The following is a 17,967-nucleotide window of genomic DNA, read 5'->3' as shown; positions in this document are numbered from 1 at the left end:
AGGAATAAAGTTGTAATTCCTTTATTAATTAAGTTCCCCTGGAAGCGTTTCTTAATTATCACACGTGTGAGTGTTAGCGTTTCTCAATTATCACACGTGTGGGTGTTGTGTCACGGTGAAGTGATTAGCATATTGTGTAAACTTGACACCTAGAGATTAACTAATTAAGTGATATCAGTTCTGGGTTGTTATTATTTGTTGTTGTTAATTAACTACTGCGGCAGTACATTTGTCAGCGTAGGTTAATACAGATTCCAAAGTGTATTGTGTTTTTTGTTGTGTTTTCTAGTGAACTAAACGTGCTATATAATATATACTTTATATAAGATCGTATCTCTGATCATACCTAGAGACGAGCCACAGCGGGTATAACTGCCTGTTACAGAGAGATCTAATAGATATACAGTTAGGAGAGATGTTTGGACAATCGTGTTTCATTCAGTTACGGGTATTATAGAATCCCCGTGACACATAGTCTAGAAACCCTGCGTTAATTCCTGCACACGCAACTGAGGGTCTATGTTTTTTAATAGAGGGCACAGTGCCGTACCTTGCCGAACGCAACTGGGGTGGCAAAAAAACACACAAAAACAACAAAGGCACAATAATAGAACATTTAGGATGTATACCACCAAATCAAATCTCATAGACGACGATAGTAACATGTGTGGCTAAACCTCCTGCATGCAGCGTATCAATCGACATATACGTAATGGATATAAATACTACCACCTCTCACCCTTAAAGAAAATCAGAACAAATGGGGGTTAAGCTGCTCATTTTAAAGACAACGGATAGGGTACCCTAGTTCCGCACAAAAAGTGCCATGCTATTTTCAGTAGAACCCCACACATGTTTCAAGCACAATGGTGGTTCAAATTAAATTACAGAAAGAAAGAAATGTTTTATTTAACGACGCACTCAACACATTTTATTTACGGTTATATGGCGTCAGACATATGGTTAAGGACCACACATATTTTGAGAGGAAACCCGCTGTCGCCACTACATGGGCTATTCTTCCGATTAGCAGCAAGGGATCTTTTATTTGCGCTTCCCACAGGCAGGATAGCACAAACCATGGCCTTTGTTGAACCAGTTATGGATCACTGGTCGGTGCAAGTGGTTTACACCTACCCATTGAGCCTTGCGGAGCACTCACTCAGGATTTGGAGTCGGTATCTAGATTAAAAATCCCATGCCTCGACTGGGATCCGAACCCAGTACCTACCAGCCTGTAGACCGATGGCTTAACCACGACGCCACCGAGGCCGGTAAATTACAGAAATTTACTGGCCAGATGAACCAACATTTTATCACAACAAACGCTCCCACATTTATCACCAATGGCAGGACTGGTAGCCCCAAACTGTGGGGTGAACTTTGACCCATTCAAATACAATTTGGGGTACGGCTACCCTTTATGCAACCTCTCAACGTCATTGAACCCCCCCCCCCCCCCCCCCACACACACACACCTTTAGTTATTTAACAATGCAATACTTTTTTAATACCAAATTTCTGCTTGTTACTGTTCACGCACGCTGTCTTGGGTTAACATTTCAGCTGTCTGTACTTCCAAATAATTAAATAATTTTTTGTTGTTGTTGTCTAAACCGCAGGTTTAAACTTTTTCATGCCACCAACTGCACGAGTATCGACCTTTGGACTTTTTTTTTTTTTTAAACCCATAGACTGCCTCCGGGCGTTGGATAATACGACGTAATCTGCATGTTTATCAAGCGTAAAAGCCGAAGAGGATTGGAGGTAATTACGGAATGGTACAAACACGGATCAGTGTATTCATTGCGGGATATAACCCCACGACGAAGAAAAGAGTCAGGAGATGACGGGTTAACGAGACTAGTCGTCACGATAATATTATTGTTACAAACGATTTCCCGCGTCTTTCTCGAGGCAGATTACTGCCGATGTCGGCCTCGGTGGTGTAGTGGTTAAGCCGTCGGTCAAAAGGCTGGTAGATACTGGGTTCGAATCTCGGTACTGGCTCCTACCCAAAGTGAGTTTAACGACCAGTTATTGACTTCTTATTCACTAACCACTAGCAACAAACCACTTGCCTCTCTCTTGAACAGCTGAAGTGTGTGCCCAGGATAGCGTGCTTGGACGTTATCTGGATTTAAGCACGAAAATAAGTACAAATGCAATGAACATATTTAGTTAAAAATACCCCAGCACACTGTTTAATCAGTGGCTATTAGGTGTCTAACATATGGTAATTGTGACACTTTGTCTAGAGCGGGGGTTGGGAGGGGGGGGGGCGTGGGGGGGGGGGGGGGGGCGGGACGTAGCCCAGTGGTAAAGCATTCGCTCGATGCGCGGTCGGTTTGGGATTGATCCCCGTCGATGGGCCCAATGGGCTATTTCTCGTTCCAGCCAGTGCACCACGACTGGTATATAAAAGGCCGTGGTATGTACTACCCTGTCTGTGGGATGGTGCATATAAAAGATCCCTTGCTACTAATCGAAAAGAGTAGCCCTTGAAGTGGCGACAGCGGGTGTCCTCTCTCAATATCTGTGTGATCCTTAACCATATGTCTGACGCCATATAACCGTAAATAAAATGTGTTGGGTGCGTCGTTAAATAAAACATTTCTTTCTTTCTTTTTTGTCTAGAGTGTGAGAGAAGAAAGGGAAGGAATGTTTATTTAATGATACCCTAGCACAGTGGCTCTTAAACATTAAACATTCGGTAGAAAAAAAAGTGTTTTATTTAACGACACTACTAGAGGACATCGATTTATTAATCATCGGCTATTGGATGTCAAACATTTGGTAATTTTGACATATAGTCTTACAGAGGAAATGCGCCACATTTTTCCATTAGTAGCAAGGAATCTTTTAAATGCACCACCCCACAGACAGGATAGCACATACCACAGCCGTTGATACACCAGTCGTGGTGCACTGTATGGAATGAGATATAGCCCAATGGGCCCACCAACGCTGATCCATCTCAAACCGACCGAGCATCAGGCGAGCGCCTTACCACTGGGCTACGTCCCCCCCCCCCCCCCCCCCCCCCCGACACACTAAGTATATTTTATTGTTTAGAATGCCAGTGTCTGATCAGTATGTTTCAAGTCGTCACAATGTGTGTTATAGCTCAAGTTTATTTAATACGCTTATTAAAACTGAAGCTGTTTGAGTTTTGCATTAGTACAGCAGTGGCGTAGGAAGGTGCTAAAAAGTAGAGGTGGGCGCCACACTTTTATATTTACACACTTTTACACTATTATAAAGCAAATATAAAGCAAAATATCTGAAAAGTGTGGGGGCACATGCCCCCACCTTGCCCCCACCCCATTTCCTACGCCAGTGGTACTACATGGCATACGCCAGGCGCGGATCCATTATTGTTTACAGGGGAGGGGGGTCTACATCCAACTACCTAAATGGAAGTTGTATACGAGTTGTGAATGCTCTTGGAAATAAGTGAAAAAAACACCTTTTTTTTGTCGTGAATAGGGGTGTTCACACACCTATGACACCCCCCCCCCCCCCCCCCCCCCCCCCCCCCCCCCCCCCCCCCCCCCCCCACCACACACACACACACCGATCAGCGCCTGTACAATATGGAGAGGTGATATTTGTTATTATAACTGTAGGGAATTTACGAATCCTGTTTTTCTAAAACGCAGGTGTTTATGCATTGTAAATGTATGTAGTTACACAGGGTTACAGACATAAACAGGCTTTCTAAATTCGGCCCTGGTTGTTTGTGCTCTGTATTAAATATGCAAAAGGGTGGGAAGGTGAGAACTTGATTGTTTTAAGCGCTAGCTGTTTGTGTTTCGTCTTAGAAAAAAAAAGAACGTTCAACGATAAAGAGGTGAGATCGTAAGCTTTCAAAGCTGTTTGTGTTTCGTCTTAGAAAACAGTATTAAGGCAAGATTGCAGCATTACCTCACCAAAAGTCGCTAGGAGGCGCATACCTCAAGGTTTGCAAAAAAAACCCCGCAAAATACTTTATCGACCGCCTTGACTATTAAGTGATATGGGCAGTTCATTCTTGAATGTTAAGTGTTGGGGAAACTCGTTCTTGAATACTAAATGATACGAACATTTCAATCTTGAATAGAGACATTTCAGTCTGCAATATTAAATGATGGATACTTTATTTCTAAGTACATGTATTACCTTACTGGAATATTAAGTTATTGGGACAATTAATTTTCGAATATTAATTGATATTAATTGATTCAATCTTGACTATTGAGGGAGGGACACTTCAGTTAAATTATTTGAAGACAAAATCCAGTTTGGACTTCTTACAAATATTAAGACGACCAGAAACACCTTGAATATACAGATACTGATATTCTAAACAAGAAAATATATTTAATATGTAAGTTTAATCGTAAAAATATTTTATTAGTCGGAAACATCTTACAATGCAGCAAACTCGGGAATGTCTCTTTAAGCGATATAGACACCAGTGTTTAGGACAATTCCTTTAGTTGGACCTGAGTCACCACTGAATACGATGTAAACATGTATTTGCACGCGGTGTGATTCATTAAAAAAAATGTCATCAGGTGTTAATTTCCGTTTAATTAACTTCCTCCTTTATGGTGAACGCACCGATACGTTTGTGCGTGATTAATTCTATTGGGGAAAAGAAAGCAATTTTGAAGCTGACTCGAAGAGGAAAGGTTCTGTTTAATCAATGTATCACAAAGTATTACTGCCAAGCACAGCAGCCATAGCTCTGAAATTGTGCACGATACTAGACTGTTCTCTGGCCAGTTAGTTTTGCATAATCAACAATGAAGAATTCCTTTTCTGAATATTATGTGGAGCAAAACAATTCAGTCTTGAATATAATATAAATTACAGAAAAATAATTAAAGAAATATAACATAAATAATATAATTATAATATAATATTTTTAATTTAAAAATAAAATAAAAAGACGATTTCTTGGATTGAAGACAAATACATGTTTTCAACCCATTACCCCACTTATTTTGGCTTGGTTTGTGTTAATTAAACTGATGCTAAACATTAATGTAAGCGCCTTAAAGGGACATTCCTGAGTTTGCTGCAATTTTTAACATGTTATCGACTAACAGAGACTTTTTAACGATTATAATTTTATATCAAATATATTTTTCTGCATAAAATATTGATGGCTGTATATTAAACGTGTTTCTGATCGTTCTAATATTTATACTAGGTTAAATTTCATTTTATTTACTAAAATATTTTTTATATCCTTATTGAATATTATGTGATGGGAACAATTCATTCCTGAATATTAAGTTATAGGAACACTTCAGTCCTAAGTATTATAAGATAGCGACATTTCATTCTTGAATATTAAATGAAAGCTAGAAATACCAAACAATATGATTTCATTTTATTTTTCAGGATACTTTGACCGAGGAATGGAGTTTCTATAGTGACGTGAATCGAGCCTTCAAGGGAGTTTCTAAAGTGACGTTAATCAAACCTTCAGTGGAATTTCTAAAGTGAAGTTAATCAAACTTTCAAGGGAATTTCTAAAGTGACGTAAATAAAACCTGAAAGGGAGTATCTAAAGTGACGTAAATAAAACATTCAGTAGAGTTTCTAAATGACGTGAATCAAACATTCAGTGAAATTTCTATAGTGGAGAGCACTAACGAGGAGAAAATGCCACGAAACACTCTACGTACGACTGATGCATGGATCTACAAACTGTATGTCTGATATCTTCCACGTCAGGCCCGATACCATCCATATCAGACCGACTCCACACGTTTTCTGTCATCAGTTATACACAGTCTACAATTTGCTTAGTGTCATATATATTAGACTGAAGCTTCGCTCTGTTTTAAATGATCTATATCAGAGCATTGCCACAACTGATTTTATCCACATCAGACCGGGTCTATATTTTGGTATTTTTCATATGAACTGGAATCCAGTATCATATCTTACGTTAATATTGGATATATAAGCTGAAATACACATCACACTGGATTTACAAGTTTTGTGTTGGATACCATTCATCTCAAACAGGATGCACCTGTTCTGTGTTTTGTGTCATACATATCAAACGACATTCGCAAGTTCTGTGTTCATTATCATAGATATCAAATTGGATCTACACCTCCTTTATTCGATATCGATGTCAGACGGGATATACAAAATATAACTATGCATCTTATCTCACATTTTCAATCGCAACATAAACAGGATCATTGCATAACTACTCACACTTTTGTTATCTCGATCTCTGATGTCTCGACTATATGGGAAACCTAGACATGAACAGTGACTTTCGGTTAATAATCATCTTCTATGAATAGGCTGTCTTTGTTGATGAAGGGTATTGATTGTGATATCGAAATACTGATAGGACAAGTGGTTCGTGATACAAGTGTTCGAATGTGTTCACTGAATGACGTCAGTGTGGTCGACTTTCAACTCTGCTCAACACGGATTCGTTTTCGTTTAGAATTCTGCTCCATCTTTTCTAACTGCAACATTTTAACAAACTAATTAATATTCGTTAAAATGAAATCAACGTAGATTCTTGTATAATTTATTTTCGGGAAAGCACGGGTTAATTAGTGATAACCGAAAAGTGCAACTTTCGAACATCGTAATTCCTGTGGTCCTCGGAAGTCAGTGGAGGAAACAAACAACCAACCAACCAACAATGGCGTCTGCCAATGAAAGTTCTGATTACTAATTACTCAGTCGTCTCGCACGGCTGTAACGCTTCACGGTGTTGATGTTGGAAGCTATCTATGAGCAACTTTCTTATAATCCACACCACTGCTCGAAATGTTTTCCATAGTGTATTCGGCGTCAATGAGTAAATATTTGGAGCCAGTCTTCGACCTCTGTCAGAAAAAGAGGTCAGGTTGATTGCAAAAGTGGAATACAAGCTGGACGAAACCTCGCCAGTTACATTCTAACAGAGATCATTGACAGTATTTAACCATGACTCAGGATGTCGTGACGTCACTCGCCACAAACCACAGCGACACTCTGTATGTGACTACAGTCGATAGTCACGTGTTCGGGAGTGGCACATCCGGTGGCTTCTCTTCCGGAGCTACGTCCGGGCTGTCATTATTAGGAAGTTCCGGTAATAATGACAGCAGCAGCAGCAGCAATGCTGAGGCGACGGCGTATCATGTGTGGAGCAGCGAAGTAAGGGAGAGAATCGCCGTTGTCACGTTCATCATGGTGTGTACGATCCTCGGCAACAGCACGCTGATGTGCGTCATCTTGTGCAAGCGGTCCAGCCGGATCAAAAGGGTTAACGTGTTCCTCGTGAACCTGGCGCTGGGCGATCTCGCCGTGGCGCTCATCACCAACACGACCGAGATCCTCTTCCTCGCCTTCGACGACTGGGCGCTCGGTCCGGCCATGTGCAAGATATCGGTCTACCTGCAGATCGTCACGTTCGCCAGCGCAACGTTCCTGCTGACCGCGATGAGCATAGACCGGTACCAGGTGATCGTCAAGCCGCTGCACTCGCTCGCGCACCGACCGAAGATCTTCATCAAGGTCAGCGTCGCCTGGATCATGGCGTTCGTTTTCGCCCTGCCGCAGCTCGCCATCTTCGTTCAGGTGGAGCAGGGTGTCAAGTACGACGGAACGCCGAAGCGGTTCTGCGTCAGCCGCGGCTATACCGCCGAATGGCAGCGGAAGCTGTACTTCACGTTCCTCACCACCTACATCCTGCTCGTGCCCTCGTGCGTCATGCTCTTCTGCTACTCAAAGATCATCCGCGTCGTTTGGTCGCTGTCAGCGCAGGACGAGATCGCGCCCGCGCACGCGCCGCAGTACACCGGAAGCAGGTCCTACCAGATGCAGAAGACGAACCTGTCGCGGATGTCTGTGCGCCGCGGTCACGTGACAGCGTGCAAGCGTCGCGTGGTGGTGATGACGCTGACGGTTATCGCGGGTTTTCTCGTGTGTATGGGGCCTTACTTCGTGGTGACGCTTATCAGGATCTACTCCGACTACAAGCTCAAGCTGCACGTGGCCCAGGTCGTGTCCGAGAACATCCTCCTCACTCACAGTGCCCTCAACCCTCTACTGTACGGGATATTCACGCTGCGCTTCAAACACTTTACCTCACTGCTCAACTGCATCAAATGCGGGCACCGGTCTATTAAAAGCCCCAAAGGTAAAAATCACCTTCTGAATAGAGGAGGAGGTGGAGGGGGATGTCAGAACTACTCGGGCAAGGGACATGTGATTCAGTTACAGTATAACACGAACCGCAATCGTTTCCTGGGCAACGATGTAAACCAATCAAAGAGCATGAACTACAGAGAGTATCACGCGCTGAAACCGATAGGAAAGATGGCGTCACTGGACGTGGTCTCCAATGACGCTCTGACGGACAAGTTTGACGTTGTTTACAACGACAGGTGCTTGAACAGGTTCGACTTATCCACTGTCTTGTGCAATGATAACGCTGATAGACCACCGCCCCCTAGTAACGACCCTCTGTGGTTACCGCAACAGGCGCGCCGGCGAGACGAGTGCCTTAGCATCGTTTAATTGGCATCGATGCTTTCATCCAAGGAGGAAAGTAAATGAAGAAAAAACATCTTAATATCCCATAAATCACAGTAATAGCGATCGCATGACCGACCGCGAATGGTATCAAGCTTGCAGTAACTTCTCTAATGGCCAGCAGGGCGCTAGAGTGGAGTATCTCGGTGTTATTCGATTGCTCTTGCTCGGTTCAGAGCAAACAAAGTTCCGATCTTAAAGGGACCGACCATTCCATTGAACGACAACTCTGAGGAGATTAACACTTTCTTTCTTTTACTTCTCTCTGTCAGTTTTAAGAAGCATTAGGGCAATAGGCTGTGACTAATGTATTATATTCTATAATTATTATGCTGTTGAACGTAAATTGGGAGGGCCCATATAAAACAATGTTTAGCAGCATTTGAGTCAAAACCAAATAAAACACTATGATATTAGCAATTTTGTGTTATAAATGAATGATATGTAAAGATGTGCTCTGTCTGTCTGTCTGCCTCTGTCTCTGTCTCTCTGCGTCTGTCTGTCTGTCTCTCTCTAGCTCTCTATTTAACGACACACTCAACACATTTTAATTACGGTTATATGGCGTCAGACATATGGTTAAGGACCACACATATATTGAGAGAGGAAACCCGTTGTCGCCACGTCATGGGATACTCTTTCCGATTAGCAGCAAGGGATCTTTTATATGCACCATCCCACAGACAGGATAGCACATACCACGACCTTTGATATACCAGTCGTGGCGCCATCTGATGAGTTCCATTTTATACTAGCAAAATCTGATGAGTTCCATGTTTATACTAGCGCCATCAAGACCAAGACCAAATTGTTTAACGTGCACATTCACAGCAAGCTGTTGTAGCGCACGCCTGTCCTGGGCACAAGTACCGGCCTCGACTGGCTCCTCCGTCCAGGACAGGAAAGGGTTGGGGAGGTGAAAGAGGGACCGCCTGTACTGGCAGGTACAAGGGAGCACCAGCAGTCCAACCGTAGTTGGTAACAGGCGGGAGGTGGTATGGTGCTATGTAATTTGGAATGTCCTGTAGGACTAAGCCAAAGGGAAATGGTGCGCATTTTAATGAAGGAAGTTTGGCGCAATTTCGATGGTCGTTTCTAAAAATAAAAGGTACGGAGCTATATACGAGTTTGGAATTTAGTAGGCCGAGAGTAGCTCTTAGTTAAGACATGCAGATGATGAGGTGTCTCCCTAGGTTGCCCATAGGGCCCTTCTGATCGTGGCATGACAAGCCAAGGGAGACTCGGCGCAAGAGACTCGGCGTAATTGTGTATATAAGTTGCAATTGTGTATGTCTAGGAGTTAAGGCCGTCGATCCTGGTGTTTCCCTGGATTCCGTCTCTTGGCGCTCTCTGTTCCGTGTGTTGAACTTCTCTTCCTGTTCTCCTGTTGCTGTGCCCTTGGTGCCTCCGCCAGCAGCAAGGAAGTTTTGGGGTTGGGTAGAGGGAGCCGGTATTCTTTTGTCCAGCTCCCTCAAGGTGCATTGCAATTGTGTAGATGGAGCCGGTTTTCTTTTGTCCGGCGCCATCTGACGAGTTTCACTGTTATACTAGCGCCATCTGACGAGTTCCACTGTTATACTAGCGCCATCTGACGAGTTTCACTGTTATACTAGCGCCATCTGACGAGTTTCACTTTTATACTAGCGCCATCTGACGACTTCCACTGTTATACTAGCGCCATCTGATGAGTTCCACTTTTATACTAGTGCCATCTGACGACTTCCACTTTTATATTAGCGCCATCTGATGAGTTCCACTTTTATACTAGCGCCATCTGATGAGTTCCACTTTTATACTAGCGCCATCTGACGACTTCCACTTTTATACTAGCGCCATCTGACGAGTTCCACTTTTATACTAGCGCCATCTGACGAGTTCCACTTTTATACTAGCGCCATCTGACGACTTCCACTTTTATATTAGCGCCATCTGATGAGTTCCATTTTTATACTAGTGCCATCTGACGAGTTCCACTTTTATATTAGCGCCATCTGACGAGTTCCATTTTTATACTAGCGCCATCTGACGAGTTCCACTTTTATATTAGCGCCATCTGACGATTTCCATTTTTATACTAGCGCCATCTGATGAGTTCCATTTTTATATTAGCGCCATCTGACGAGTTCCACTGTTATACTAGCGCCATCTGATGAGTTCCACTGTTATACTAGCGCCATCTGACGAGTTCCACTTTTATACTAGCGCCATCTGACGACTTCCACTTTTATACTAGCGCCATCTGACGACTTCCACTTTTATACTAGCGCCATCTGACGACTTCCACTTTTATACTAGCGCCATCTGACGAGTTCCACTTTTATACTAGCGCCATCTGACGAGTTCCACTTTTATACTAGCGCCATCTGACGAGTTCCACTTTTATACTAGTGCCATCTGACGAGTTCCACTTTTATATTAGCGCCATCTGACGAGTTCCATTTTTATACTAGCGCCATCTGACGAGTTCCACTTTTATACTAGCGCCATCTGACGATTTCCACTGTTATACTAGCGCCATCTGATGAGTTCCATTTTTATATTAGCGCCATCTGACGAGTTCCACTTTTATACTAGCGCCATCTGACGATTTCCACTTTTATATTAGCGCCATCTGACGAGTTCCATTTTTATACTAGTGCCATCTGACGAGTTCCACTTTTATACTAGCGCCATCTGACGATTTCCACTGTTATACTAGCGCCATTTGACGAGTTCCACTTTTATACTAGCGCCATCTGATGAGTTCCATTTTTATACTAGCGCCATCTGACGACTTCCACTTTTATACTAGCGCCATCTGACGAGTTCCACTTTTATACTAGCGCCATCTGACGACTTCCACTTTTATACTAGCGCCATCTGACGACTTCCACTTTTATACTAGCGCCATCTGACGACTTCCACTTTTATACTAGCGCCATCTGACGAGTTCCACTTTTATACTAGCGCCATCTGACGAGTTCCACTTTTATACTAGCGCCATCTGACGAGTTCCACTTTTATACTAGTGCCATCTGACGAGTTCCACTTTTATATTAGCGCCATCTGACGAGTTCCATTTTTATACTAGCGCCATCTGACGAGTTCCACTTTTATACTAGCGCCATCTGACGATTTCCACTGTTATACTAGCGCCATCTGACGATTTCCACTTTTATACTAGCGCCATCTGATGAGTTCCATTTTTATACTAGCGCCATCTGATTTTATACTAGATCTGACGATTTCCATTTTTATACTAGCGCCATCTGATGAGTTCCATTTTTATACTAGCGCCATTTGACGAGTTCCACTTTTATACTAGCGCCATCTGATGAGTTCCACTTTTATACTAGCGCCATCTGATGAGTTCCACTGTTATACTAGCGCCATCTGATAAGCTGTCCTTGCGTTAATCCAAGACTGAAAAAAGTAAAACCTTCAAATACATTATTCTATCACTTTAGCTAAGGGTTGACAACTAATTGTTATTAATTAATCACAATGAGACAGACGTCAATGTTATAATTTTACATCTTGATTTAATGTTCATTTCATTTCAACTTATTTTGGTGCTTATATCCAATTAAGGTTCAAGGACGCTGTCCTGGACACACCCCCCCCCCCCCCCCCCCCCCCCCTGGGCACACATACCTCAGCTATCTGGGCTGTCTGTCCTGGACAGTGGGTTAGTTGTTAGTGGTTAGTGAGAGAGAAGAGGTGTAGTGGCCTTACACCTACCCATTGAGTCGTTAAAACTCGCTCTGGGTGGGAGCCGGTACCGGGCTACGAACCCTGTACCTACCAGCCTTACAACTTCAACGTCACCCACTGGTCATGGGAGAAAACTCTTGTAATATTATGTTCAAACTGGTGACTCTCACCAAACAGAAATAATATAATTTTTAGACGGTTTCTGTAGATGATACAGCGTCTATTAGTGTAAGGGTAAGGCACTATTGGAAATTGCGACGGTTTTTTGTTTCCTTTGACCCCCCCCCCACACACACACACCCACACCCCCACCCCACACCCCCCAATCTGACGCCAAGGATCTTGGGAGAAAACTGATGTTATTAGTAGAAAAGGTATCTTTTATATACACCCAGACAGGATAGCACATACCACGGCCTTTGATATACCAGTCGTAGTGCATTGGCTGGAACGAGAAATAGCCAAATGGGCCCACCGACGGGGATCGATCCTAAACCGACCGCGCATCAAGTGAGCGCTTTACCACTGGACTACAATTCTTTTTGGAGGGCTTCTATAGCTCCTACGAATACACACTTTAAAATTTCGACTGTTTTTTTTCTTCTTTTTTTTTTCTTTTTTCCCAGAATGTATTAGGTTGTTTGACATTTAAGCCTATGACATAATTTCCTCGACTTACGATATTGGCGTAGAGTGCAGTTTAGTTCGTAAAGCTCCGTCTGGTGTGTCTCGTCAAACTGGCGGGAAATCTGGCTGTGACGTCTGTTCTCGATAGTCTCGATCAAATTTCTTTCTCATTAATCTGTATTCACGCGCGGAAAACTGACACATCCTAACTGGACCTGTTTCACTGGATTGGTCATGATTAGCCACATGCCAGCTTCGCTGGGTTGCAGTACACCAATTAGGATCTCATTGTGTGTGTGTGTGTGTGGGGGGGGGGGGGGGGGGGGGGGGGTATAGTTGGTATGGTGTACCAGCCTCGGTAGTGTCGTGGTTAAGCCATCAGAAATAAGGCTGACAGGTACTGGGTTCGCACCCCGGTATAGGCTCCCACCCAGAGCGAGTTTTAAGGGCTCAATGGGTAGGTGTAAGGCCACTACACCGACTTCTCTCTGACTAACCTATAACCCACTGTCCGAAACAGACAATTAAGATAACTTAAGTTAGTGCCCAGGACAGCGTGCTTGAAACTTAATTGGATATACGTAAGAAAATAAGTATAAATGAAATAGTAAGTAGTAAGTCTGTTTATGCCTTACACGCGTGTATCTACGTATATTTACAATGTTTAAAGGGACATTCCTGAGTTTGCTGCAATTTTAAAGATGTTATTGACTAACAGTGACTTTTTTAACGATTGTAATTACACATCAAATATATTTTTCTGCAAAAAATATTAATAGCTGTATATTAAACTTGTTTCATTTTATTTCCTAAATTTTTGTGTGGTTTTTTTTCGTACGTACGAAATTATTTGAAGACAAAATCCAGTTTGGACTTCTTACAAATATTAAGACGACAAGAAACACATTGAATATACAGACACTGATATTGTAAACAAGAAAATATATTTAATGTGTAAGTTTAAGCATAGAAATATCTTATTAGTCGGAAACATCTTACAATGCAGAAAACTCGGGAATGTCCCTTTAAACACCTTCGTTTAAGAAAAACAGATTGCGTAAATTCGGTCCTAAATTTTTGCTGCACGACTCCTTAGCAGGCACGGCGGAAGCAAGTAGACATTGCGGGTGAGGGGGGGGGGGGGGATGACTGAGATCGATAGCGCAAAAGCATGTTTCTAGGAAGTTCGAGGGTATGCTCTCCCGTAAAATGTTTATAACTAGATGTCATGAAATGCAATTTCCTGCATTCTACAAGTAAAATTCATCTCTGCCTTAAGATTTACTGCCAATAATATTTTTGATTGAGAATTATTGCCTGCCTAGGGCATTTGGTTTTTAAAGTACGGCTGTCTAGCACGTTAGATATTATTGCCGACTATGCTGTAATATATTTTAGAATTCAATCCACCTTGAATTGAGTTCAAATTATTAGGGTGTTTTTTTTCTACATTTTAGTACCGCAGTGAGATCCGAGGTTTCAATTGATAGGTTGCTGAACTTCAAACTGAATTATTTTGTAAACATTTGACGGTATGAATTGGTATGTAAACATTTGACGGTTTACCGCGAACTATGAATTATTATGTAAACAGTTGACGGTATACCGTAAACTATGAATTATTATGCAAACATTTGACGGTTTACATCAAACTATGGATTATTTTGTAAACATTTGACGATTTACCGCAAATTATGAATTTGATAGTTTACCTCTAGCCCTCAATTACTTTGTAAACATTTGAAAGTTTACCTACATATTTGAATTATTTGTAAAAAAATTCACTGTTTACCTGAAAGTACAGTTTATTCTGTAAACATATGACGGTTTACCTCTAACTGATTTACTTTGTAAACATTTGACAGTTTACACCAGACTATAATTCGTTATGTAAACATATCACGGTTTACGTCAAGCTATGAATTACCATGTAAACATTTGACAGTTTATCTCTATGGTTTACTGTGTAAACATTTGATAGTTTACCTCTGATTTGCGGTGTAAACATTTGACGGTTTATCACTCACTATGAACCGGAAGCCACTGATTTGGTATCAAGTTACATGTTGTACTTCTAGTTGAGTGGTGGGTTCGCCATGCAGTTAATTAAGTATCCAGTTGGTTCGACTGGAACCAGCGGTTGATTTAGAGAGGTACCAGTTTCTTCGCGCTGTTAATTAAAATGCCCATTCAGTTTGAGCAAACAGTGATTGGAATCACTGACAACATAATTTCAAAGGTGCTGCCAAGTATCCCATTTATAGTCCTTCTGACAGGGAACGCCTTGTCTCATACTATGGAATTTACTACAAGTTATTTATTTCTGTACAGAATAGGGATTTTTTTTGTTTTGTGTTTGTTTTGTTTGTTTTGTTTTTTTTTGTTATTTCCAAAACACGTTTACTTTTCTTCTTAAGTCAAATTAAACTGATATTATTTACAAAAAGAAAAACATGTCTGTAGGAGGACGGGACGGACTATAGTATAGTTAATTAAAAGGTCTATTAAGTTTAACCGAATCAGTGGCGTATTATTTAGGGGTTGCCGGATTCCAAATCACGTGGATTAGACTGAACAGGGACATTTGCCAGGCACTTAATGTTTGAACTGTTTTTCTGATCGACAGACTGAAACTGGGATGGACGTGCCCGCAAACTTCGTGGTGTATGGACACGTAAATAAGAGTTCTTACTCACTCTGATAGACACGGAATTAATTACATAGGCTACTTTTCTCTAAGGACATCTCAGAACATTTTAAACAACGGCTTTTTGGTGACGAACGCAGTAATGTCGACGCTTTGATCAGATTGCTTGCATGATTCGCTGGGGTGTCATTAAAAACGCATTTCTTTCTTTTCCAAATAGTCATAGTTTAAGACGTGTCTATGCGGTGACGTCAATCGAAAATCAATTTTCCTTTCGTCAAGGGATATAATATTTAAAAACTCAAAATGTGAACTGGCAGGATTCGAACCTACGGCGCCGACTCGCTAGGCAGATGATAGTCCAGGCATGGTGCTTATAAAACTTATAAAGTCTAGACTCGAGACTCTTAACAGAGTCTGAGACTAACGTCATGGCAACGCAATACAAATTGTATGCGAGTGACGGAATTAAAGATTGAGTCTGGACTCAATTCACAAAGATTGAGTCTGGCCTATTTCACACTGCTCTCTTAGGCTCTCTTAAGTAAAATCGCGATATCGCAAAACATTACAAGGACGATATGAAGTTACTTTAGATAAACACTAAACATCGTAAGTTTACGTCTGCTACTAGCAGTTATACCGGTCGTGCGTTTACACGTGTTTGGCGTCTATTTCACGCAGAAAATTACGTCATTACGGAAGCTGGAGCATTTTAAGGACAAAATAAAATGAAATATATGTTCTTCAAACTATATTTGTTGAACTATAATAGTAATAAGAATTGTGGTTTAGTCGTAGATTTACGTTTACGTGCGAAACTAGGCTTACGAAGTTTTGTGAAATTAAGCCCTGGATCTCAGCCACTCAGCCACCGGGACAGCCACTAACCTCAAACAAACAAACAAACAAACAAAAAATCCAAAGAAATTTTGAAGCCCAATTAACGTAGTTTAGAATGTACTCCATGAAACACGCGGTTCGAAAGTAGTGTAACAATTTTATATTATTCACTTTTTTTTAAATTGCAACCTGTCTTGGTGGTATCGTGGTTAAGCCATCGACATAAGACTGGTAGGTACTGGGTTCGCAGCCCGGTACCGGCTCCCACCCAGAGTGAGTTTTAACGACTCAGTGGGTAGGTGTAAGACCACTACACCGACTTCTCTCTCACTAACCACTAACAACCAACCCACTTTCCTGCACAAACAGCCCAGATAGCTCAAGTGTGTGCCCAGGACAACGTGCTTGAATCTTAATTGTATGTAAGCACGAAAATAACTACAAATGAATAAAAGGTACATTCCTGAGTTTGCTGCAATGTTTAAGATGTTATTGACTAACAAAGACTTTTTGACGACTGTAATTACATACCAAATATATTTTTCTGCATAAAATATTAGTGGCTGTATATTAAACGTGTTTCTCATCGTTCTAATATTTGTACTAGGTTAAAATTCATTTTATTTCCTAAAAACGAATTTTATTTTTCGTACGTACGAAATTATTTGAAGACAAAATCCAGTTTCTTACAAATATTATGACGACCAGAAACACATTGAATATACAGACACTAATATTCTAAACAAGAAAATATATTTAATATGTAAGTTTAATCGTAGAAATATTTTATCAGTCGGATACATCTTACAATGCAGCAAACTCGGTAATGTCCCTTTAATTAAATTGCAAGGGACCTAATGACGCACTCAGGAACTAAAGGCAAGGCCACACGATACGAGTGCTGCGTACGAGAATAGTCGATTGCATAGCAGCCGATGAAATCGTAATGGTTGTTTTGTCACAATCGGCTACACTCGTGGCTATTCCCGTACGAGCAACTCGTATCGTGTGACGTCGCCTTAAAAGCTCACAAGCAGAAACGTCGACCTAGTAATCATAATATCCAAAAAGAAAGAAAAAGAAGTGTCAACTGGCAGGGTTTGAACCCACTGCACCGACTCGCTTGGCATTTAAAATAACAGACGAATAAAGCCGCCATTCCATTCTATTCGCAAAGACACACGTGTATGGATACGCACGTTCTTCTGACATACCATAGTTTGACATCCAATAGCCGATGGATTTTTCGTGCTGGGGTGTCTTTAAACGTATATTCTATTCTATTCTATTCTATTCTGTTCTATTGTTTTTTCAGACAATAAAAAATGGAATATGTTAGGACGTACAATCTGTTGACCGTTACGTACCGTGAAGTGCGTGTTTAGGTTGTACTGAGCCAAATAACATCCGACTGGGTCAAATTTGGAGGTGCACCTAACTTTTGATAGAGCAGTTAATACAAGTCCTGCCATTGGTGATAAATGTGAGTGTTTGTTGTGATAAAATGTTGGTTCATCTGGCCAGTAACTTCCTGTAATTTAACTTTAACTCATAACAGTATATGAACTACCATTGTGCTTGAAACATGTGGGGTCCTACTAAAAATT

At 41.5% G+C, this 17,967-nt stretch overlaps 1 protein-coding gene across 1 annotated transcript in view; it reads left to right on the top strand.

Annotated features, from left to right (window-relative positions):
* Positions 1–8,965, top strand: part of LOC121384966 (neuropeptide S receptor-like) — a 39,650-nt gene extending 30,685 nt beyond the window's left edge. Inside the window, exon 2 of the mRNA XM_041515462.1 lies at positions 5,395–8,965. Within this exon, the coding sequence (XP_041371396.1) occupies positions 6,958–8,535 (1,578 nt within the window). The 5' untranslated portion in view covers positions 5,395–6,957 and the 3' untranslated portion in view covers positions 8,536–8,965. The remainder of the gene's footprint in view (positions 1–5,394) is intronic.
* Positions 8,966–17,967: the final 9,002 nt, after the last annotated feature.

The sequence above is a fragment of the Gigantopelta aegis genome, chromosome 11, assembly GCF_016097555.1.
Source record: "Gigantopelta aegis isolate Gae_Host chromosome 11, Gae_host_genome, whole genome shotgun sequence".
Lineage (NCBI taxonomy): Eukaryota > Metazoa > Mollusca > Gastropoda > Neomphalida > Peltospiridae > Gigantopelta > Gigantopelta aegis.
Note: the sequence above shows the minus strand (reverse complement) of the source record. Positions and strands in the feature narration are given on the sequence as shown.